This window comes from Apodemus sylvaticus, chromosome 6, assembly GCF_947179515.1.
Source record: "Apodemus sylvaticus chromosome 6, mApoSyl1.1, whole genome shotgun sequence".
NCBI classification, from domain to species: domain Eukaryota; kingdom Metazoa; phylum Chordata; class Mammalia; order Rodentia; family Muridae; genus Apodemus; species Apodemus sylvaticus.
The window spans coordinates 52007550-52031130 of record NC_067477.1 but is presented as its reverse complement, the minus strand read 5'-3'; the positions used below and the strand labels follow the sequence as shown (position 1 = coordinate 52031130).

Here is a 23581-nt window from a genome sequence, read left to right as displayed (position 1 = left end):
TTAATAAGTTAGCAGAGTTAATTTGATTTTAACATCTCAAATTGAATAGCATTCTCTTCAGAGTTTTTAAGGCAAGCAGCAGCACATTTCCGTCATAAAGAGATCCTTGCCCTAAATCTAATTAAATCGACTCAGGAGAAAAAACAAAACACGGCCTTAGAGGAACAAACCTAACCTGAGATGGCTGGTCCAGTCACATTACGACAATAAAGTTGTACTTCTTAAAATATTGCCACGATGGAGGGTATGCAGCAGCTGCTGAGAGCCACCTATCCCACTCTAAGCCTGGAGCCATCTTGGCTTCTTCTGAGAACTCTTGCCCTCCGTCTAAAGACACCCCTCCGCATCACCCCGAAATTGATTAGCACATGGCGCAGTGGGCCAGCGGAATATTACAGGAGCAGTACAGCCTACATTCGTCTAACTGGTGATATTTTGAAAGGGGAAAGTTCCAGAGAAGACCGTCATGCTGATCCTACTAGGCGCTGGTGGGCACGACAGGGCCACTCATCGCTAGATCATCACCTTGATCCCTCTGCTGCCGCCCCTTCTAGCATTTTACGGGGGACTACAATCGGCAGTCTCCTCCAGAGTCCGGCGAACAGAGACCGATTTTCTTCCGGGGGGCAGGGGGGCGGGGAGAGGGAAAATCAGGGCTCAGACATGCGCACTGAGTTGCTGGGGGGGCGGGAGCTCGCGCGCCTCGCAGAATCGTTGTGCGCATGAGCAGAGCGGCTAGAGCGGAAGTGGAGCTGCGGCGGGGAGGTGGGACGGGAGCGCGCTGAGGCTAGACGAGAGGCTGACATGGCGCACTTGGGGCGTCTTCTGGTTCCCCTGGCAGCCCTGGTCCTGTTGCTCTGGGCGGTCCCTGGGGCCCACGGACGGCGGAACAACGTGCGCGTCCTCACCGATGAGAACTGGACCTCATTGCTGGAAGGAGAGTGGATGATAGAATTGTGAGTGCGGGGCGGTTGTCTGGGTGTCTGATGGTGGTGGTGGTGGCCTCCGCCGCCCCCTCCCTCAAGCTGTACACCTGACTGACTGGCCCATCTTCCTCCGCCAGGTCTTGAGGTCCCAGGCTTTGCCACCCCCCAGCTCTAGGGTCGTTTCTTAACCGGGAATATTACTTTTCTATCTAAGCGTGCACCGAGCCTCGTCGTTGCTAAGCGCTGTGGTGCGATTAAAGGATTACATGCCGCATCGAATTCTCTGAAACAGCCTAGAGAGTTTGAGGGTGGGATTGGGTAGGATAGAGGTCTGGGCTATTTCTATAGACTTTTAGTGATCTTTTATAGACATCTAGACTTTAAGTCTCCAAATTTTTACAAAGGATGATATTGAACAAAATTTCGCTTTTAACCTGTCATTCGGAAATTGCTGTATTTATCTATATGTAATGCTTGAAATTTGAGCTCTTTTTTAAAAATTTTGTGGGTTAGTTCTTTATTGTAAATGCCAAATAAATTGAAATGTATTTTTAAATTATTTTCTTTTGTTTTTTTTTCTCCTTGCCTACATTTTTTTTTATATGAATCTCATTTTTCCTTGGCTTGTGCGTTTGCAACTTAAGAGAATGGCTTGAATTGTGACTTACATTCCTGCCAATGGTATTGTGTATGCATTAGTATGATTATTAATATTAATAGGCCCTATAAAAACTCCAGTCCATTTACTATTCAAACAAAATCACTTATCTTGTGGGATGATTCTACTTCAATAATGTCCATTCTGCTGCTTTGGCCTTTGTTTTAGATGATAAATTAATGGAATGGTTAAATGACAATGTTACTGATAGGTAACATTATTGATCTGGCGAAAGCTGTGCTATTGAATGTTCATTGTTTACTGGACACTACTCAGTATCTTTACATACATTTTTTTGGTAATTATTCTACACTCCTTATAGTAGTTAACCACTTCCATCCCCTGCTTTACAGATTGGCCCATTCAGATGTTGTTATAGTAGCTTTGTTGGGCTTCAAGAGTAAATATATGCATGCACTGTTGTTAGCAATCCTTGAGCAAGATTCTGGTGTTTTCCTATATTGTGATTATGTTTAGGGCTGTACACTGAGGAAAAGGTGGAAGTGACCATCCTTGAGTGACTCCCCAGGTGAGATCCGTGGCACCTGAGTCATGAAACAAGAGGCAATGTCTAAAGCATTCTTATGGAGACTGCGGAAGGGAAGGAGCTCATTGTACTGACAGTCACTGTTCACCGAAGTCAGTTTCCAGGAGAGGAACGCTACCCAGTGCTGTTGTGTTCGGCCATTGTCATGAATAGCAATAATGATTATAAATTGATGTGTAAAATATAGTCAGATATCACAGAAAGATACCTTTAAGCTTTTTTGTCACACTGTAAATATCCACAAAAGTTATAAAGGGGAACTAAACTACCATAATACTGAGTATGCAATAAAAGCATCCAACCGCAGTTAGTGTCCACTTCCCTTTATCCTTGGCTAATATTTGGGAGCTTAAAGAAACTCTTGGGCAGTGGGTACTGGAAGGGGGTCAGTGATCGGGATGCAAAGTGAATAAATAAGGATTAAGAAAAAGCATTAAGAAACAACATACTTGATAGACATAATATTCTACCGTTAATTACAAGTGAATTATTCTCTGTAAATCCTCTTCTGATGAGCTTTATTATAGAGCTTTTTTCACTGTAATTTTCTGCAAAATCTGTTAAAGATTTTGACTTTTGTATGTAACACTGGTTTTGCTTTATTTACATGCCCGTCTTAGAAGCGTTAACTTTCCCAAAACAATTCTGAAGTGTTTTAATAAGTGTAGGCCTCATTCTTCCTGGTTGCAAATTACAGCGGGCAATGAAATGGAAAACAAAATTCTAAGGAAAAACTCGGACCTGGAAAGATAGTGAGTCTCAGAGATGTGTTTCGAGGACTGGCGTCCTTGGTCGTTGGTGTCATGGTGCTGGCCAGTAGAGTTCTGTCTACTGTGCTCAGTGTCTGTGTAAGGGTGAGGTTTAGAGGAATATTTGTACATAGGAATGTAGGTCTTCAGCTTCGCTTACTGTGAAGAACCTGCCTTCCTGGGGCAATCCCTGATGGCAATTCTTCCCAGTAGTGATTGTACACTGGTCGCAACAGAGGAGCACAGGTACTTCCTAATACTTTGCTCATGACCCTGCCTGTAAAATTACTTAACCTGGTGAACTTAAACAAACAAAACTTTCTTGTTGCCATGTTTTAATTGAAAAATCTAAAGGTTTTGGAAGAGCTATTTGATGTGTTCCCATGTATTTAAGGCTTGCTTTTTTTTTTTTTGTGGTTCCGTTCATCGGTTGAGCATTTCTTGATATCCACGTTGCCAGGCTCATGCTTTCAATTTTTTTCATCTGCATAAAATGACCCAGTTTGTTTCCTTGTTCAACCCAAGAGCACACTCTGTAACCCATGCTGGGCTTGCACTCGGTATTCCTCCTGCCTCAGCTTCCTAGATTGGGATTACAGGTGTGAGGCACCCCACATGGGTCATTTTCTGTGTTATATAGACATTCTTCAAAAATTATGCCTAAAATGCTCTTCACAGTTAGGTCATTAAAGTACGTAACTGTTAAAAATGTAACCATCTTTTGTAGTTATGCTCCTTGGTGCCCTGCTTGTCAGAATCTTCAGCCAGAGTGGGAAAGTTTTGCTGAGTGGGGAGAAGATCTTGAGGTTAAAGTTGCAAAAGTGGATGTCACAGAGCAGACAGGTACTACAGCTCCGGCTGGTTCTGCTTCCTTGCTAGTGCTGCCTATCATGTTTTGACTTATGGTTAATGGCATGTGTCAAGATTCATAATAATGATAACATTTCCCATTTTCAGCAACAATAAAACTACCAAGGTTCTTGAATGGCAAATGCATTGTGGTTAGAGATGTCCTTAAGATTGTTTTTACTTGGCTGGTCACTACTAGTCAATTACTGTGGTAATACTAATTCCTCAGGTACTCACAGATAACTTCAGTATTTAGGCTTCATAGACTTTAGCTGACTTATGTACATTAATGTGTCTTTAAAGTTCCTTTAACAACTAATTCTTAGTTTCATTGTTGATTATGTTTAGGTATTTTCTTGTTCTTATTAGCATTTAAATAATTTAAAGTCAACTTTTAAGTAAACAGTTGTCCCTAATCATTGTCTATTCCTTGTCATTTATAGGACTGAGTGGACGGTTTATCATAACTGCTCTTCCTTCTATTTATCAGTAAGTATTTGGAGGTTCTTGGTCGTGGAGAGGATTAGATCACAATGTGATGAGAGCATTAAGCCTCTGACTCTCATATGAAGAGCTGAGGTAATATTATATTTAGCAAGGACTTGAGAGCTTGATTTGGTTTTCTTTAGTGGTACATTAAGTCTTATAAATAACAGTAGACGAATAATACATAAAACACTTCTTGTTTTGGAGATTCATAATTTCTGTAGACAGTTCTCATGATTAGTATGGTCCTTTTCAATATAGTCAGTAAGTATTAGCCCAGATCCTAATGAGTCCTGTAGGAAGCTGGGTGGGTGATGGGGAGAAGCCACAGTTGGTCAGAGCAGTTCCTGGAGAACATGAGTTTTAAATGAAACCCTGGGACTAGATAGAATTCTCAAGAATGCAAGGTAAATATTCTTTCCTGAGTAATCTTAAACAGGAGGAACACACTCTGAGAAAGTACAGGATATACCTCTGGGGCAATGCTGAGTGTCTGTGAGTGGACAAGTCTTGGCTCTGACTCTTTGTGCTTCCCAAGCTACACTAACCTAGAGGGAGACAATCTCTGTACTTGACCTGGACATCAGTGTAATTAGCTGGTGACTAAATACCAGGAAGGACTTATTTCGTCATTTAAAGTAACAGCAGCAAACTAAATCTTCCCCCCTTTTAACATTGAAAAAAACATTAACATTTATTTCTGCTTTGTATATGAGAATCAACAAGATTGGCAAACTCTTAGCCAAGTAAAACTAGAGGTGAAAAGGGGGTTAGTACAACAGACACCAAAAGGAATTCAGAGAATCACGGGGCATGCTTACAGATATGTACTCCATCAGACTATAAAAGAAGTAGACAAATTTCTTGATATAGCCAGTGAAGTAATTAAATGTCCAAATGAAAATAATTCAGGGCCAGATAGATTCAGTGCGGAATTCTACCTGACCTAAAAATGAATTAACACCAATACTTCTTAAATTATTTCACAATATTGAAAGTAAAGGGACATGTCCCAGTTCTTTTTACAAAGCTGCATCACCCTAATACCAAAACCACACAAAGACCCGAGAAGGGAAGAAAAGTATACACCAATAATATCCTTTACGGGTATGATGCAAAAATTCTCAATAAAATACTTGCAAACTGAATTCAAGAACACATCAAAAAGATTATCCATCATAATCAAGTTGGCTTCTTCCCAGAGATTCAGGAATGGTTCAACATTGTAAATCAGAGAACATAATTTTTACATAAAAAGCCAAAAGCCACATCATCATTTCATTAGATGCAGAAAAGGCCTTTAACAAATGCAGAGATCCTGTGCCCCTTCATGATAGAAGCTCTGGAGACAGGGATGCAAGGAACATAGCCCAGCATTATAACTGCAGATTGTAGCAAGCCCACAGCCAGCATCAACCTAAAGAGGAGAACTTCAGGCATCGGCTCTAAAATAGGAATAAAACAAAGGTGCTCAACCTCTCCATACCTATTCAAGATAGCACTTGAAGTCTTAGCTAGAGGAATAAGACACCCGAAGGAGATCAGGGGCTATATACAGGAAAGGAAGAGGTCACAGTATCTTTACTTGGAGCTGACATGACTATGCAGGAAAGACCCCAGAAATTCTACCAGAAAACATCTATAGCTGATGAATATTTTAGCAAAGTAAGCAAAACATAGCATTAACACACAAAAATCAGTAGCCTTCCTGTAAGCAAGTGGCAGACTGAGAAAGTCAGGGAACGTATCTTTCACAGTCGCCTCTCGGGATAAGTGTCTTACATGATAAAAACTTGAAGCCACGTCTGCAGCCTTTGCTCCATCCACCCTCATGCTCAACACAAGGCAATCTGTTCTAGATGTGAGTTCTCTCAGCCTCCAAAGTGTCAGTAGTGCCCTACCTAACATCAAGTAGCAAAACCGTGACTGAGATGGTTCATAAGTTTATTATTTGAAAGACTAAAATCTTAAAGCTTATGGTTTTATATGTTTGGGGCTCTGATGCCATCAGTATATAATAATGTGTTCTGGTGCTTTGCTAGATTTTTTTGAAGATTAGGATTGACTGTAAAATGAAGAAATGGTTAAGAAAATATTTCTTGCTGCCAGTTAATATTTAGTTCTGATCTTTAGTTGTAAAGATGGTGAATTTAGGCGCTATCTGGGCCCAAGGACTAAGAAGGACTTCATAAACTTCATAAGTGATAAAGAATGGAAGAATATTGAACCTATATCATCATGGTTTGGTCCAAGTTCTGTTCTGTAAGTATAAGGACTATGTTCCTTCAGAATTAATTGCAGATAATTGTTTCTTGTAAGTAAAACAGGCAAGCTGTTTCTTAGATTTTTATGCTATGTATATTCAAATATATGTTTACTGAAACTCTTAAAAGTTATTCATGTGAGCTTGGAGTAGGCATTTTGTAGGATCATACTGAATGTGCTTTTCAGACTATTTTAGCTTTGATTTGGTTAAATGTATTGTTAAGAACTTGATAGGTGAGGAAGGCTATTGCTTGACCCTAATTTTAATGGAGTAAGTGTCTGGCCATGTACTTTCACTGTTAATGTGAAGTAACTGTTTGGGTGGCTACACCTGATAAGATGTATGAGTAATATGTCTGACAATGAATAAGATGTGAGCGTATAGCTAGAAAGTAGATACATTCGCCATAGCAGTTAGGCCTGAGAACAGTAAGCATGCTCCCTGAATCCAGTGCTCCACTTGAGAAACCTGGCAGGTGGACTTTGCTAAGACTATCATGGTCCCATTTTGGTGTAACTAAATTACTCTTGACTTTCTCCATACTTGCCATCAGAAGATAGAGAGCTGGGATACTAACTGTAAGAACACAGAGCTGCTGTGGATTCTGGGAATGGGGAAAGAAATCAGCCCTTGTATTTGGAAGTAGAAGTGCACCCTTTTTCCCATTGTGTCTCTGGACACAAAACTTGTAATTATCCTTCAGCCATCACAACAGTGAGGTTTTACATTTCAGTTCCATTTGTACTTTCTACAAGGTCTTGCTGGTTAGCCTAGACTGACCTGCAACTTTTGATTCTCCTGCCCTGGCCTCCAAGTGCTAGGATTACATTTGTGAACCACCACACCTATTTGACCTTTAAACAGCACAAGCAACGTGACAAGTGCTTTTCCGTGTTGAACTTAAGCAGTTCAGTGAGCTGCTCTACTCGAGTAGAGAGCTGTGGCTGCCTAGTGTCTCGTGGATCCAGTGCAGCAGGTTATTGTTTTTATCAGTAGACTGAAGATGGGGCTACTCTGAGCTCAGCAAGGCTACTCTGTTCATTGAAGCAGTTTGGCCATTGGGTTGGATAGAGCTACTGTGAGCTTTCGTATGAAGAAGCCCTAGGCAGCTCCACTTGTACTTGTTACAGGAAACTCGTTGTAAACCCAACACTTTTTATTATTTAACTTTAAAACAACAAAAAAACCCCCATCCAAACCACTTGCATTTAACAGTGTGAAAGTAGTTATTTTTACTTAAGTGTTGGCTTAGTGTTTATTTCCTATATGTTATTTATATCTCATTAAAGGCTCTTGATTGATTAATCTGAGCAAGAAAGTCTTGTCATGGAGAAACTAAGAGTAGAAAGTGCAGTGTGTACACATAGCAAAGCTGTCTATCTTTGTTCAGTTTTCCCTTCCTCTGTTTTTTAGGATGACTACTATGTCAGCACTTTTTCAACTCTCTGTGTACATAAGGGTATGGATTCAGCTTTTTCTATCTTAACCATTTCTAACACTTGTTTTTAATGAGCATGGTCTTAGTTTGTTTCTCTCTATTGTAGACTAGCCACAGCTATTTTGTTCATGACCTTGGAATACCGGCGTGGGGCTCGTACTTGGTTTTTGCTTTTGCCACGGTGCTCTCAGGATTGCTGCTGGGACTTGTAAGTGCTGCTGCTGCTGCTGCTTTTTTTTTTTTTTTAAATTAAAGTAATAAAATTTATTTTAAAATATACAACTCAGTATTGACATTTTTTAAGTCATCAAAATAATTTATAATAGTTAAGTGCCTCTTAAATATACATGATATCATCTGAAACAAAAAGTTGTATGCATTCGTTGCATTCTTTGGAACATTAAACATGATAGAAATAGAAAAAAAAATCTTATAAAGTCCTCTATGAAAGGAAATTGTGACAAGTTCCTGATTAGACAGAACCCTTTCCATCTCTGAGAGAGAATGCCCAACGTAACTGTGGCTTCATAGAATGAACTGGGTAGTGTTCTTCTGTTTATATTTTGTGGAATAGTTTAAAGAGTATTGCTTGTAGGACTTCTTTGAAGGTCTAATAGAATTCAGCACTAAACCCATCTGGTCCTGGGCATTTTTTGGTTGGGAACTTGTAATGGCAGCTTCTATTTCTTTAGGGATTATGGGACTGTTTAGATGGTTTATCTGATCCTGATTTAACTTTGTTATTTGGTATCTATCTAGTAAATTGTCCATTTCATTCAGATATTTCAGTTTTGTTAGATATAGGCTTTTATAGTAGGATCTGATGATTTTTTTGAATTTCCTCACTTTCTGCTGTTATATCTCCCTTTTCATTTCTGATTTTGTTAATTTGGATACTGTCTCTGTGCCCTCTGGTTAGTCTGGATAAGGATTTATCTATTTTGTTGATTTTCTCAAAGAACCAGCTCCTGGTTTTGTTGATTCTTTGTATAGTTGATTTTTTTTCCTGCCTTCTACTCCTCATGGTTGTATTTGTTTCTTTTGTTCTAGAGCTTTCAGTTGTGTTATCAAGCTGCTAGTGTATGCTCTCTCCTGTTTCTCTTTGGAGGCCCTCAGAGCTATGAGTTTTTCTCTTAGCACTGCTTTCATTGTGTCCCATAAGTTTGGGTATGTTGAGCCTTCATTTTCATTAAATTCTAAAGTCTTTAGTTTCTTCCTTGACCAAGTTATCATTGAGTAGGGCATTGTTCAGTTTCCATGTGTATGTGGGATTTCTGTAGTTTTTGTTACTATTGAAGACCAGCCTTAGTCTGTGGTGATCTGATAGGATGCATGGGATTATTTCAGTCTTCTTGGATCTGTAGAGGCCTATTTTGTGACCGATTATATGGTCAGTTTTGGAGAAGGTACCATGAGGTGCTAAGAAGAGGGTATCTTCTTTTGATATAGGATGAAATGTTCTATAGATATCTGTTAAATCCATTTGGTTCATGACTTCTGTTAGTTTCACTGTGTCTCTGTTTAGTTTGTTTTTCTATGATCTGTTCATTGATGAGAGTGGGGTGTTGAAGTCTCCCACTTTTATTGTGTGAGGTGCAATGTGTACTTTCAGTTTTAGGTGTCCTTGTATTTAGAGCATAGATGTTCAGAATTGAGAGTTCTTCTTGTTAGATTTTTTTCCTTTGATGAGTATGAAGTGGCCCTCCTAATCCTTTTTGATAACTTTTGGTTGAAAGTTGATTTTATTCCATATTAGAATGGCTACTCCAGCTTGTTTATTGGAACCATTTTCTTGGAAAATTTTTTCCAGCCCTTTACTCTGAGGTTGTGTCTCTCTTTGACACTGAAGTGTCTTTCCAGTATGCAGCAAAATGCTGGGTCCTGTTTACATAGCCACTCTGTTATTCTATGTCTTTTTATTGGGGAATTGTGTCCATTGATGTTAAGAGATATTAAGGAATAGTGATTGTTGCTTCCTGTTGTTTTTGATACTATGTTTATGTGGCTATTTTCCTTTGGGTTTGTTGAAAGAAGATTACTTTCTTGCTTTTTCTAGGGTGTAGTTTCCTTCTTTGTGTTGGTGTTTTCCATCTATTATCCTTTGTAGGGCTGGATTTGTGGAGAGATATTTTGTAAATTTGGTTTTGTCATGGAATATCTTGGTTTCCCCATCTATGGTAATTGAGAGTTTTGTTGGGTATAGTAGCCTGGGCTGGCATTTGTGTTCTCTTAGGGTCTGTATGAGATCTGCCCAGGATATTCTGGCTTTCCTAGTCTCTGATGAGAATTCTAGTGTAATTCTAATAGGTCTGTCTTTATCTATTACTTGACGTTTTTCCCTCACTGCTTTTAATATTCTTTTTGTTGTTGTTGTTGTTTTTGTTTTGTTTTGTTTTGTGCATTTGGTGTTTTGGTTATTATGTGACAGGAGGAATTTCTTTCCTGGTTTAATCCATTTGGAGTTCTGTAGGCTTCTTGCATGTTTATGGGTATCTCTTTAGGGAAGTTTTCTTCTATAATTTTGTTGAAGATATTTACTGGCCCTTTAAGTTGGGAATCTTCACTCTCTTCTCTACCTATTATCCTTAGGTGTGGTCTTCTCATTGTGTCCTAGATTTCCTGGATGTTTTGGGTTAGGAACATTTTGCATTTTCTTTGACTGTTATATCAATGTTTTCTATTGTATCTTCTGCGCCTGAGATTCTTCTGTCTCTTGTATTCTGCTTGCATACAGATGATTCTTGCTTGCATCTATGACTCCTGATCTCTTTCCTAGGTTTTCTATCTCCAGGGTTGTTTCCCCTCTTGATTTCTTTATTGTTTCTATTTCCATTTTTAGATCCTGGATGGTTTTGTTCAATTCCTTCACCTCTTGTGTTTTCCTGTAATTCTTTTTTTTTTTTTAAGATTTATTTATTATTATATCTAAGTACACTGTAGCTGTCTTCAGACACACCAGAAGAGGGCTCAGATCTCATTACGGATGGTTGTGAGCCACCATGTGGTTACTGGGAATTGAACTCAGGACCTTCAGAAGAGCAGTCAGTGCTCTTAACCACTAAGCCATCTCTCCAGCCCCCATCCTGTAATTCTTTAAGGGATTTTTGTGTTTCTTCTTTAAGGACTTTTAGCTGTTTACCTGCGTTCTCCTGTATTTCTTTAAGGGAGTTATTTTTGTCCTCCTTTTTTTCCCCTGTTTTTTTTTTTTTAAGATTTATTTATTATATGTATGTACATATTATATGTATGTACACTGTAGCTGTCTTCAGATACTTTTTCTTCTCTCTCTGGCTCTGCTCACTCCAGCCCAAAGATTTGTTTATTTATTTTATGTAAGTACACTGTAGCAATCTTCAGACACCCAGAAGAGGGCATTAGATCTCATTATGGATGGTTGTGATCCACAATATCAGCATCATGAAATGTGATTTTTAAATCAGAGTCTTGCTTTCTTGGTGTGTTGTGGTATCACTGTGGTGGGAGAACTGGGTTCTGATGATGCCAAGCAGTCTTGGTTTCTGTTGCTTATGTTCTTGTCTTTCCCTCTCACCATCTGGTTATTTCTGGTGTTAACTGATCTTGCTATCTCTGACTGTGACTTGTCCCTCCTGCAAGCCTCTGTGTTAGAACTCCTTGGAGACCAGTTCTCTCCTGGAGGAATTTGGGTATGGAGCACTGTGGCACAGGGTCAGCTCCTGGTGTAGATGGAAACTGGCTGTTTTGATGGTTCTGGGCGGCTCCCTCTTGGGCCAGAAATTTGAGCAGAAGTGGTGGTCTTACCTGTGCTCATAGGTGTGTTAGCACTCCTGGGAGACCAGCTCTGTCCCAGTGGTATTTAGGTATGAAACACTGTGGCACAGGATCAGCTCCTGGTGCAGATGGAAACTGGAATCCTGTCCCAAGCTGCTCTTCAGTGGGGACTTTGGGCACATCCCTGGGAGCAGAAGTGGTAGTCTTACCTGTGCTCACAGGTGTGTCCGCACTCCTGGGAGACCAGCTCTCTCCTGGCAGTATTTGGGTGTGGAGCACTGTGGTGCAGGATCAGCTCTGGGTACAGACCAGGATACTTTTTTTATTAGGATTCTAAGAATACTTAAAAACATGATAACATGATTGGTATTAGTTGTATTGCATGTCATACATTTAGATTTCTGTTTATTTTGCAGTGTATGATATTTGTAGCAGATTGCCTTTGCCCTTCAAAAAGACGCAAACCACAGCAACAGTGTACAAGTAAGTTGGTGTGTGCTTGCACATGTGTGGCACTCGGGCTTGAGGTTTGGGATGTATGCATGCCAGGCAAGCACTACCATTGAGCTCCACCCACTAAGCATCCAACACTTTGAGCGGGTTTCATTTCTGTAAATACAGTTACCGGCTGCTCTGAGCCTTGGTTAGTAAATGTGAGTGATGATCCTTGTCAGCTGTGGCATAAAGATAAGGTGAGAGATAAGTATTTCATGTAAAATGAGAACTCCAGATCTTGGAACATTGTCATAATTCAGAGGATATTATATTTCATGTAGCTTATAGGTATTGAAAATTTCTTTGTCCTCAACTAATTTTCCTTTTTCCCCCCCTGGTAGTATAGTAGGAAGAGCTGTTTGAGGGTTAGTTGGTGTTGATGGTGAACTATGCTATAAAATTAGTCTATATAATTAGAAATAGTTATTCATTTCTAATAATATTTCCTGTCATTGTTCAGTTCACTGCACCTTTAACTTGGTATGCACTCAACTATTCTCCATTAATGTAAGGTGAAGGCTGTGGCTCATAATCCTAGAGTTGAGGAAATTCCACTGTGTATGAAGCTTGCTTCTTGACACTTGCTCTATTGTACACACATCAGTTTTGTTTGTGATGGACTGTCTTTTGTGTATACCAAGTTGTATAATGCTGAATGGTCAGCAGTATTCCACTAGTGCCCAGAATTCTGTCCCTATCAGATATGATACCCAAAAGTGCCTCCAGACATTACTTGGAGTTCTTTGAGGGGACAGAATCATTCTGGGTAAGGTGCTGCTGTGGTAAACTGTAGTACTCACTGAAATCCCATAGGTATGACATAGAACAAGAAGTAAGTCCCAGTGTGAAGAGGCATTCCAGGTTGTCAGCATTGGGTTTCTTCCCATAGCTTACTGTGTTTGCTAACCCTCCCTGCAATGGTGGGTTGCCTAGGGGATTAGAACAGTCTAGGACATACAGTAAACGCCTTTGGTCCAGTGCTCGCTTGTATATCTATTTCTTTAACACATTGTGCTTTGAACTTAATCAGCATTGAACTCTCTAAAAAGTAGAAAGACTATACTTGGATGTATGTTTGAGGTTTCTCCATTTTATTTCTTGCAGTTATATCTTAGTAAATTACATAGGTGAGGGTGGGAAAAGAGAAAATATCTGGGCAAGAATGCAGCTTTTGTAAGTATGTGATTTTTGCTTCTCTGGGACCTGAGACTGGATAGGGCTGAAGTTTTAGTATACTTATAGACCGAAAAATTAACATCAAGTTGTTAACAAGATGGGTCTGATTAATGCAGTGTGTTTTATCTCAGCTTCTGTGTTCCCTGTATTCAGGAACATTGATTCATTAATGTTGGGTTGGGTAACTTGAATGTGATAAATAATCTTTGTATAATACCTGCTTTATTCTCTTTGAAAATCTAAACTTAACTGTCAGAGCTTACGCGTCCTTGTGTCTTAATTTTACTCTAAAGCAAATTCAGTATATTAACTAAAGTACATTTCTGATCTTCAAGAAAAACCATCACCAGAATTTTTACAACCTCTGAAGAAAGTGGAGGAAGAACAAGAGGCTGATGAAGAAGATGCTTCAGAAGAGGAACCAGAAAATAGAGAGGGAGCAAGCGACGACACTCCTCAGAGCAGCCTAAGACAGCGCAGTGTGGGCCCGTCATCAGCCACAGACAAATCCTAAGTTTTGCAAAAATCTGAATACTATGATTTTGGCAAAACTGAAGATTGGTGATCACTTCTGTTGTGAGCTGAACTATGACTTGCTGTATCTACAGTTTAGGTTGCCGTTGGGTTGGACAGTTTTCATTCAGGAAATAAAAGCAGTTAGATATAAGAGTTTGAAATATGATTTCAGAATATTATGATGGTTTAAAGCTATTTAATTTCAGAAGATCCTGGTGCCAAGCAGTAAGATTTGTGTTTATATTTAATAATCTATTTTGTGTGAGATTCAAAACTGCCTTTCCCAAGATTTGCATTACTGGGGTATTTAAGAAAATTACCTTAGCGAGAAGGATTTCTCATTTCACATCATTTTTCTCAGTTTCACTGTGTGAAAAAAAGGATCATATTTCCCATAAGTGGGAGCATTGCCCATTGTTTCAAGACATATACGTCACTGATAGTGCTGTGCTTAGGTAGAGTCCAAAATTTCCTCATAGATTTTGGATTATACAGCTAACAAAACTACCTTACTTTATAACTTTTATTTCTACACATTACATATAAGATATGCTGCTGACTTAAGAATTTTTTATAAGTCTATGGCATTGTATTAATTCTTAAGGCTGATGCCTGTTTTGATCTCTTGTTCACTATATGATTTTTGTTACTTGCCATGTGTTACATTTTTAAGTTGGAAAAAACAGCATCACTGTTATGTTTACTGTGAGTAAACAGAACTTTTATATCCTTTTAAGTTGAAGTTTACTAAGAGAAACATCAAATCGAACTGTTTACTTGAAAATGTACAAATTTGGCTATACATTCCAGATTTTAAATTATTATTAAATGGTCTGAAGTTTTCTTTCCTCTTTTTAATGTGAAGATGAAATTTTCTGATTTTTAAAATTTGATGTGGAAAAGCTTTGGTATTTTATATTTTGGAAATTCAGAGCTTAATTGATGTAAAATGAAGTCTGTACTCTACTCAAGTAACATCTACTACTATGTGTTTTTAGTTTATCTCTGTCCTTCACAGGTTCTTGATGAATTTTATAGTCAGGATATTGCTTTGTGTTTGAAAATCATAACACTGTTGTGTTTTAAAGACAAATTTCATATTGTATTGCTTTTGACTGCTAGTACTGTGTCTCAAGATGGACTACATGGGTTTCATCATACCGAGTGGGAAGGGTGTAGTGGGGACTCGTGATGTCTGGAGGGAACCAGACTGAATTCTTGATGAGCCATCCAGCCTTTATGGACTAGATGGTGTCTGTGGTGCTCCCTCCCCTCACGTACAGTCTCTGTTGAATTCCTTAGACTTGCAGGACTGTGATGCACAACAGCTTCCTCTAAGCCTCTCTTTTATAGTAATAAATGTTCTGCTGTCAGAGTTTGGATATGTAGTTTGTGTTGGCTTAGAAAAGCATTCTAAGCACAAAATAAATGTTTCTAAGCACTTCAGTGATACTGAAGAGAAGTATGATTTCTATTGGTTTCTTTTCAGAGTCTCATGTATCCCAGGCTGGCCTCCACTACCTTATAGCCAAGTGTGATGGAACCAGTGATCCTCCCCTCTGTTAGCTAGATGGGATTGTGGGAGCGCACCATCACCCTCCTGCATGCCTGGCAATCACTCTACCAGCTGAGCTCAGTCTCTAGCCCGGCAGTGATTGCTAGGTTCCTGTTTGAAAGTGCATAATCACTGGCCACTCAGCAGTGCTCTGGGGCGTGACAAATGTGTCACTACATGTGTGCTTCACGTGGGCCCAGAGAGGAGCTTTCCCAATCATTTCAGCAGAGTAATGCTCTGTAGTCAACATTTGTTTGTTGTTTTGTTTTTAGTGTTTCTGTTGTATCTCTAATGTCAGGTTTTTTATTAGAAAATGCTTTATTACAGAAAATTAAAAGTATCCTGAATTAAGGTGTTGGTGTTCTCATAGCATACTGTATAATTCTTGAAGATCGTCACAGTAGACTTCTGAAAATTTTTGTTTAGATATCACCAGTGTACAGAACCTTGTGGGCTAATTTGCAAATAATTCTGAAATGAATAATGTAGTACAGGAAACAAACCAGGAAAGTCTGGCCCATCCAGCTCTTGTCACACCCCAGCAAAATACTGTAAATTCTGGTCTCTACTGGAATATGTCGTGTTCTGCCTTCTACTGTGTAATGATGATTCAGCAAAACTGGGTAAAAGATGTGAGTCTAGGCTTATCTAAGAGCTGCAGACTCAGCACGCCTCTTAGAGCTTTGATAAAGTTTTCAGTGTGATCATTGCAACTTCTATGTAATTGTGTGTGTGTGTGTATATATATGTATGTGTGTGTGTGTTTAAATCATACTTCTCCATACCAGCAAATTCTTTTCAAACTTTATTCTTTTAGAGTTGCAGTTGTTAGGTAGTTACAACATAAGGTTGCAGTAATGGTGCTTTTGAAAATAGTTGTTTTCTTGTCAGTGTATTGACTTTTCTTTCACATCATGTTGTTAGTGTTTACAAATTAAAATGTCATCTTCTGCCCAGTGTTTAAGAGTCTTGCAAAGGACCGCCTATGTTGGTCAGCTCAAAGCATTCCCAGGGAAGGCAACGCCACTATTTGCCATGGGCACCAGCTCCATGTACACATGATGAAAAATAATAAAATATCACACGTCTTTAAAGCTGGAAAGAACCCAGATGTCCCTCAATGGAGGAATGGATACAGAAAATGTGGTATATTTACACAATGGAATACTACTCAGCAATTAAAAACAATGAATTCATGAAATTCTTAGGTAAATGGTTGGAACTGGAAAATATCATCCTAAGTGAGGTAACCCAATCACAGAAGAATACACATGGAATGCAATCTCTGATAAATGGATATTAATTAGCCCAGAAGCTCTGAATTCTCAAGACACAGCATATCAAATGATACCCAAGAAGAGGGAAAGAGGACCCTGGCTCTGAAAAGAGTTGAACCACCATTGTAGGGGAGTACCAGGACAGGGAAATGGGGGGGGGGGGGTTGGGAGGGTGATTAGGAAATAGGTGAAGGGAAGAGGGCTTATGAGACCGATGGGGAGGGGGAACTGGGAAAGGGGAAAGCATTCGGAATGTAAACAATATAGAAAATTAAAAAAAAAAACCAAAAAACTCAACTCCGCTGCCTCCTACCTTTCAGTGGGGACAGAGGCTGAAGAGGCATCCACCTTTTGGCCAGTGAGTTAATCCACCATCCCTCTGTAGTAGAATTACTACCAAAACCCTAAACAAACCTTGGGTTGGTGAACACATCAGGGTGCTGGTGTTGGGGTACAGCATGCTCAGAAGATGGGAGACTAACCTTCCCTCATGCATTGTTCTGTATTTGTCTTTTTCATGAGTTGGATCCTTTAGAATAAACCAACATTAGTAAATGAACTATTTTCCAGAGTTCTGTAAGCCTCTCTAGCAAGTATCCATCCCGGGTAGGGGACTTCTGGTGAACTGTTTTGTATCTGTTGCAAGACTAGGAGGTCTGAACTTGTGATTGGCATCCTGAAGCTTGGGTGTGCACTGACTCAATCAGTAGTACTAGAATTAAATCATAAGTTGCCTGGTTTGGAGCCACAGTAAAACAAATGTATGGTGTGGATCTCTACCTCCACATGAACTAAGTAGTTTGGTATCAGAGGTCTGATTTTGATTATAGATGATGCCGGTTTTTCCTACTCATTCCTTTCTGTTGTGGATGGGCCTGGTGCTGTTTGCATTTTGATGCTAATTCTGGGAGGGGCTGCAGACAAAGGGTGAGTCAAATACTTCTGGTGGTTTCTTGTGAACCAATCCCTTAATGAATAAAGGAGCCAATCACTGGGCAAGTAGGAGGGACTTCCAGGTTGGGGGAAGATAGAAGGAGGAGAGAGACAGAGACAGAAGACCCTTTTGAACATAGATAGCATGAGGACAAGATGTAGCTACTAGTGTCTCCCAGCTTATAGTGAATGCCATCAAAGAAATAGATTTAATATGGCTTACAAGATTAGTTGTTGCACCCAGAGATTGAGTTTCCATTGATTCTGAACTAAGTTTGTGTAGTGTTTTTCTTCTTGCAGCGACTCAACTGGGTTCCAGAGAGAGGTACAGCAGCAAAACATGGGTTTGCCTGGTGTGCACTACAAAGGCCATGGGGGATTTGAAGCACAGGATTGGCATGGAAGCAACCATCAAGTGAGAACCTAGTGAGCTGGGTGGAGAGACTGGAGTTCTGAGTCAGAGTTTCCATGAGATAATAACAGGTTGGCCAATGCCCGCCCCGTGCATGGCTGGCCAGGCCATGGGCATAGAGTTGCTGGCACAGCGCATGATAATGGTTTAATTTTACTATTTCCTGCAACGCCTTTCTGAGGATTTCTGGCTTGAGATGCAGGCCTCACTGTCAGTGGTGTGACGTTGCTGTGTATGGCAGGTGCTCACGGCTCAGGTTCCCCTGGAGGTTGTTTCAGTATCAGTAAATGTTAGACTTTCCCATTCTTCTAGGAGGATGAGCCATTTAATCACATGCTCAGATAAGAGTTAGGTGGCCAACCATCAGATCCCCTGTGACAAAGGAACATGTGGAACATCTGATCAGAATCCGTAGTTTCCCAAGCCTTAAGGTGGGGATACAAGGGAATCTAGAAGAGGCTTCTTCACTGCTGGGGTGAGCCTGCAGAGCCGGCCACAGAATTAGTAACACAGTCACCTCACTTTTTGTATTCTTTTGTTTGTGGCAAGATGGTTTATAGAGCAGGCTGATTTGTAATCCTCCTGCCTCTACCTCCCCAGTGCTGGGATTACAGGCATTCACCACAGTGACCATGTAAGTCATTTACTGTTATGACTTGTTGAAATCTGAGATCTATGGTAATGTTTTTTATAATTAAAACTATGATAGATAACTTACAAATTGTGTATGTGTGTGTGTGTGTGTAAAGATTGACCAGACCCAAAGTCCATACATACCAGTGCGCCTCTGTACAGTTAGAATAGTCATTCTGAAGCTGTGGAGCCTCATACTGGATCTTTTCCTTTTTCTTATATATTTTCCACTACAGGGGGGAAGGAGAGAGAGAGAGAGAGAGAGAGAGAGAGAGAGCCCTGACAGAGTTAAAATTAGAAAAACAATTAGCTTTATATCCACCCTCATGACCACCATTGGTCTGCATTTCAACCTGCTCAGGGCACGGGTGGTGGGGAGGCAAAATGTACAACACAACATTGCTATCTACAAAACCCTCTGATATTCTGAATGTTCTATCTCTCACATTGCAACAGACCTTCTTGGGTATCTAGAAATAGTGCATCTAAGTCTAGATTCTGCATATTAGTAGGCAGGGCCAATATTTGAAAGACCTTAGATAGTGCCCCCCAGCTTAACATCAACAGACATGCGTAGCCTTTCCTTAAAACTTTTCTCTGCCAGGTAGTGGTGGCACACACCTTTAATTCCAGAATTTGGGAGGCAGAGGCAGGCAGATCTTTGTGAGTTTGAGGCTAACCTAGTCTACAGAACAAGTTCCAGGACAACCAGAACTATACAGAGAAACCCTACCTCAAAAACAAAACCAACCAACCAAAAAAAGGGGGGGGGGGAGTGTCACTACAACTTATAAGAAGTTAAAGCCAGGATCCTGGCTGTCTTGAGAATACATTCCCTCATTTCTTCATCTCTCAGCTAAAGCACACAACATTGACCATCAGGCCTAGACCCAGTTTCTACTGCTTCCATTTTCTTGTAAAGGCAAGTAGTGCATCAGTCAGCTTGTTGGGAAACGTCCCATGGCTTACAGCACAAGGATAAGCAGGAATCTAAAACCCCCTATTATTTTACCTTGAAAAAGAGACTCCTGTTTTTTATCAAGATTGTGCCTCAGACCTTCAGTGCAAGTTTTCACACCCAAACTTTTATGGACACAGGATGTGAGAGAATTGGAAAGCAGATGGTAAAACTGTTAAAGGCCCCATGCTATCCAATTTGGCAGGTAAGGGGCATCACCTCTTTTACTTCACAGCCACTTCATTAATAGTCTTGGTTCTGTGTGCATCGTTGCCTGGACCAGACCACTCATCATAAGTGACCCCATATCACAGCAAAGTATTTGGCAACCCAAGTAAGGAAATTTGGACAGAAAGCAGACTAGTCACCAAGGACTAGATTAGTAAAACAAAACTTTATAAGTTACCCATTGCGAGCTGGACAGGGCTTTTGTATCTTGATAAATTAATACTTGTCCTTGTTCTGGTCCCTGATTTCACCCAAGGTCTGTCTGATTCACCAATCTCAGCTCCGAGAGAATAGCTTATATAATTCGATGAAAGGACTAAGGCAAACTCTGATCTGAGAACCGAATGCCTGAATATGCAAGGCAAATTCTGGCTGCGCCTTCCCCCACCCCCCATCTGTGACTTTGGAGCTTATTTTACAAGAGGCAGATGTAGGAGGACAGAGCAACACAAACGGCCACACTACGCCACTCAAGACTAGATGATTCCTCCATCAAGAGATTCAGGATGCTAAGCTGAATAAGAGTCCATCAGATTTAATAATCCCATCTTTGAAGACAATATAGAACAGTGGTCCTCAACCTTCCCAATGCTGCAAACCTTAGTACAGTTGTGTTTTGGTGACCCCCCCTCCCAGACATTTTACTGTTGCTATTTCATGACTACTTTTGCTACCGTTATGAATTGTAATGTAAATGTCCGATATGCAGGATATGATACTCGACTCCTGTGAAAGGATCATTCAACCCCAAAGGGGTCACGACCCAAAGGCTGAACCACTGGCATAGATAGTATGCAGATGCTTTAAAGGTCACAGTTTACTTACACACTGGTATCTTTATATTGATCTCCAAATTGATTCACACATGCCTGCATTAGTTTGCACCATCACCAGCAGTAAACAAGAATTCTCTCTCCCCACATCCTCTCCAACGATTACTGTTTTTGTTTGTTTCCCTGTGTAGCCTTAGCTGTCCTGGAACTCGACTTGTAGACCAGGCTGACCTTGATCCGCCTTGCCTCTGCCTCCTGGGTGTTGGAATTAAAGTTGTGTACCAGGTCTCCCTGTTGTCAGATTTCTTGATAACTATTTTGACTGGGATAAAGTGGTATCTAAAAGTCGTTTAAATTTGTATTTCCCTAATGGCTAGGGATATTGAACACCCTTTAAAATAGTTATTGGCCTTTTGTATTTGCTTTCTTTGAAAAATGGCTATTCAATTCATTAGCCCATTTGTTAACTGGCAGTTTTATTTCCTTGATGTTTAATTTCTGTAATTCTTGGTAAATTCTGGATGTTAGTTCCTTGTCTGAAGTTTAGCTGGTAAAGATGTTCCGCCATGCTGTCTGTGCTCTGCAGACTGAATGTTTTCTTTGATGACTTTCATGTAGTTCCATCTGCTCACACCTGGGGCTAGATCCTATGTTGCTGAAGTTCTATTCAGAAAATTCTTGCCTACCCCAATGTCTTGACTGGTACTTTCTCTGTTGTCTGCAAATTTCAGCATTCCGGGTTTTAAACTAAGATATTTGATCCACTTTGAACTGATTTTTGTACAAGGTGTAAGATAACCTCATTTTATTCTTCTGAAGGTAGATACCCAGTTTTGCCAGCACAATTTGTTGAATAGGCTATATTTTTCCCAATGTGTGTTTTGACCTCCTTTGTTAAAAATTAAATAGACGCAGCTCTGTTATTCTACCCCATTGGTCTGTCTGTCTGATCTTACGCCAGTTCCAGGCTGTCTGGATCACTGTGGCTCTACAGAATAATTTGAGGCCAGGTTATCAGGTCCCCAGCAATGCTCTTATTCCTTAGAATTTCACTCGCTGCTCATGGTCTTTGTTGATTCCATATGAATTCTTGTATTGTTTCAGATTGTCTGGAATGCCAGGGTATCACATGGCTCAACTATTTTACTCCTAGGCACCTACCCAGAGAATCCTATACTCTATCACAGAGATCCCCCTCCCCCCCTGTTTATGGCTGCTAAATATGCAAGGAGATAGAACCAGCCTAACTGTCCATCAATGGATGAATGGATAAGAAAATCTGATACTTATAACATGGAATAACAGCTCTTAGGAAGATAGACAGACTTATAGTGTATGTTAAGTAAAGTTCTACAATCTCAGAAAGAAAGAAAGGAGCAAGTTTGCCCGTATATGGAACACAGCCTACGTGTATGTGTGTACATGTGAGTTCAGCATAACTTGTGGAAAGGAGAACAGATGGCAAACAGGTGACGAGGAAGACTGAAGTCCTGGTAATGAACACGTCATGTGTGGGACGGTAAACCATGCCAGAAAGCTTGGTGGGTTGAGCAGGTTGAGACTCCAGACACTCACACCTGAGATAGTAGGCACCTCCCAGCTTGCCAAATTCCTGGCCTGGAGCATACATCACACTTCTAACATAAGGTCACCTGTAGTCACATAGGCCCAGAACAGAGGTCTCCATGCTAATGAGGTACCTAGAGCCCCAAGGGCTTAGCCAACAAGGTTTCCTTCCCAGACATTCCTCCCTGCAAAAGGTGTTTTATCTCGGGTCCACCCTGAGAAGTTGGTAGGGTATGTATCCATTTTGTATGATCAACAGTCAATATGCAGGACTGTCTCTGTCTCCTTCACCATGGGGAGCCTGGTGACTGCGGAGCCCCAGCCTAAGCCTCCCCAGAAGGACAATCACTGCTGAGCTAAGCTGGAGCTTGTGTGTAGAGAGTAACTTTTCTCAGGGCAGAAGAAAAATTGTATAGGAAATGCTTGAGAGCCACCTTCTAAAGATCTCGGGTAAGAATTTATATTTTATAACAGAGGGAAATTTGGTAAAAATTAACAGAGTTCATTAATTTAACAAAAAGTATTTTTTTTTAATCTGGGAAAAGGTACATTTGTAATTAGCTTTCTTGCTGAGGGAAGATTGATATTAGGAAAATTTTAATTCATTTAGCAAGATGCCAGCTTTGTTTATTTGTATAGAACAGCAGGACCAGGGTTTTGAACTATGATTGGGCCCTCAATATGGCTTGAGTCCCCTTAATTTGTGTGGAGTTTTACATATGTGTATTTATGGTCATGCATTTTCTAGCACCCATCTTTCCTTGGTCCCAGACTCCTGTGCTGGCTACTTTTATGTAAACTTGACACAAACTAGAATCACCAATGGAGGGAGTCTCAATTGTGAAAATGGTTTTATCAGATCCCGCTTGGGGCATTTTCTTAGTAATTGGTGGAAGAAGGCCCAGCTCATTGTGGGTGCCGCCATCCCTGGACTGGTATTCCCGGGTTCTACAAGAAAGCAGGCTGAGCAAGCCAGTAAGCAGCACCCTCCATGGCCTCCGCATCAACTCCTCACTAGTTTCCTCCCATTTGAGTTCCTGTCCTGACGTTCCTCCAGGGATGAACAGTGATGTGGAATTATAAGCCAGATAAACCCTTTCTTCTCCAGTATGCTTTTGGTTATGTGTGTGTGTTTTTCTGTTTTGTTTTGTTGTTGTTGTTGTTGTTGTTGTTGTTGTTGTTGTTTTAATCATGTCACTAGTACCCCTAACTAAGACAGGTCCTTCTGGCTGGGTTCATTGTAAAATACATAAAGTAGGTAAGTGGGTCTTAGAGTTTGATATTTAAGAGAACGATTCAGGAAATGCTAAGAGAGTTCATCCCACTCTTTAAGAAACTGAAAACAGTAGCTGGAAGTGATGTGCCTTGGGATTTGGTGTGCTGAGGGAGC

General features: G+C 40.3%; 1 protein-coding gene across 1 annotated transcript; it reads left to right on the top strand.

The window, feature by feature from the left end:
• Positions 1–748: 748 nt before the first annotated feature.
• Tmx1 (thioredoxin related transmembrane protein 1) lies at positions 749–15762 on the top strand. The gene is made up of 8 exons (XM_052185710.1): positions 749–956; positions 3608–3723; positions 4173–4218; positions 6349–6477; positions 7895–7940; positions 8026–8127; positions 12086–12152; positions 13676–15762. The coding sequence occupies exons 1-8, from the start codon at positions 805–807 to the stop codon at positions 13852–13854; spliced, it is 837 nt and encodes a 278-aa protein (XP_052041670.1). The 5' UTR covers positions 749–804; the 3' UTR covers positions 13855–15762.
• The last annotated feature ends 7819 nt before the right edge of the window (positions 15763–23581 follow it).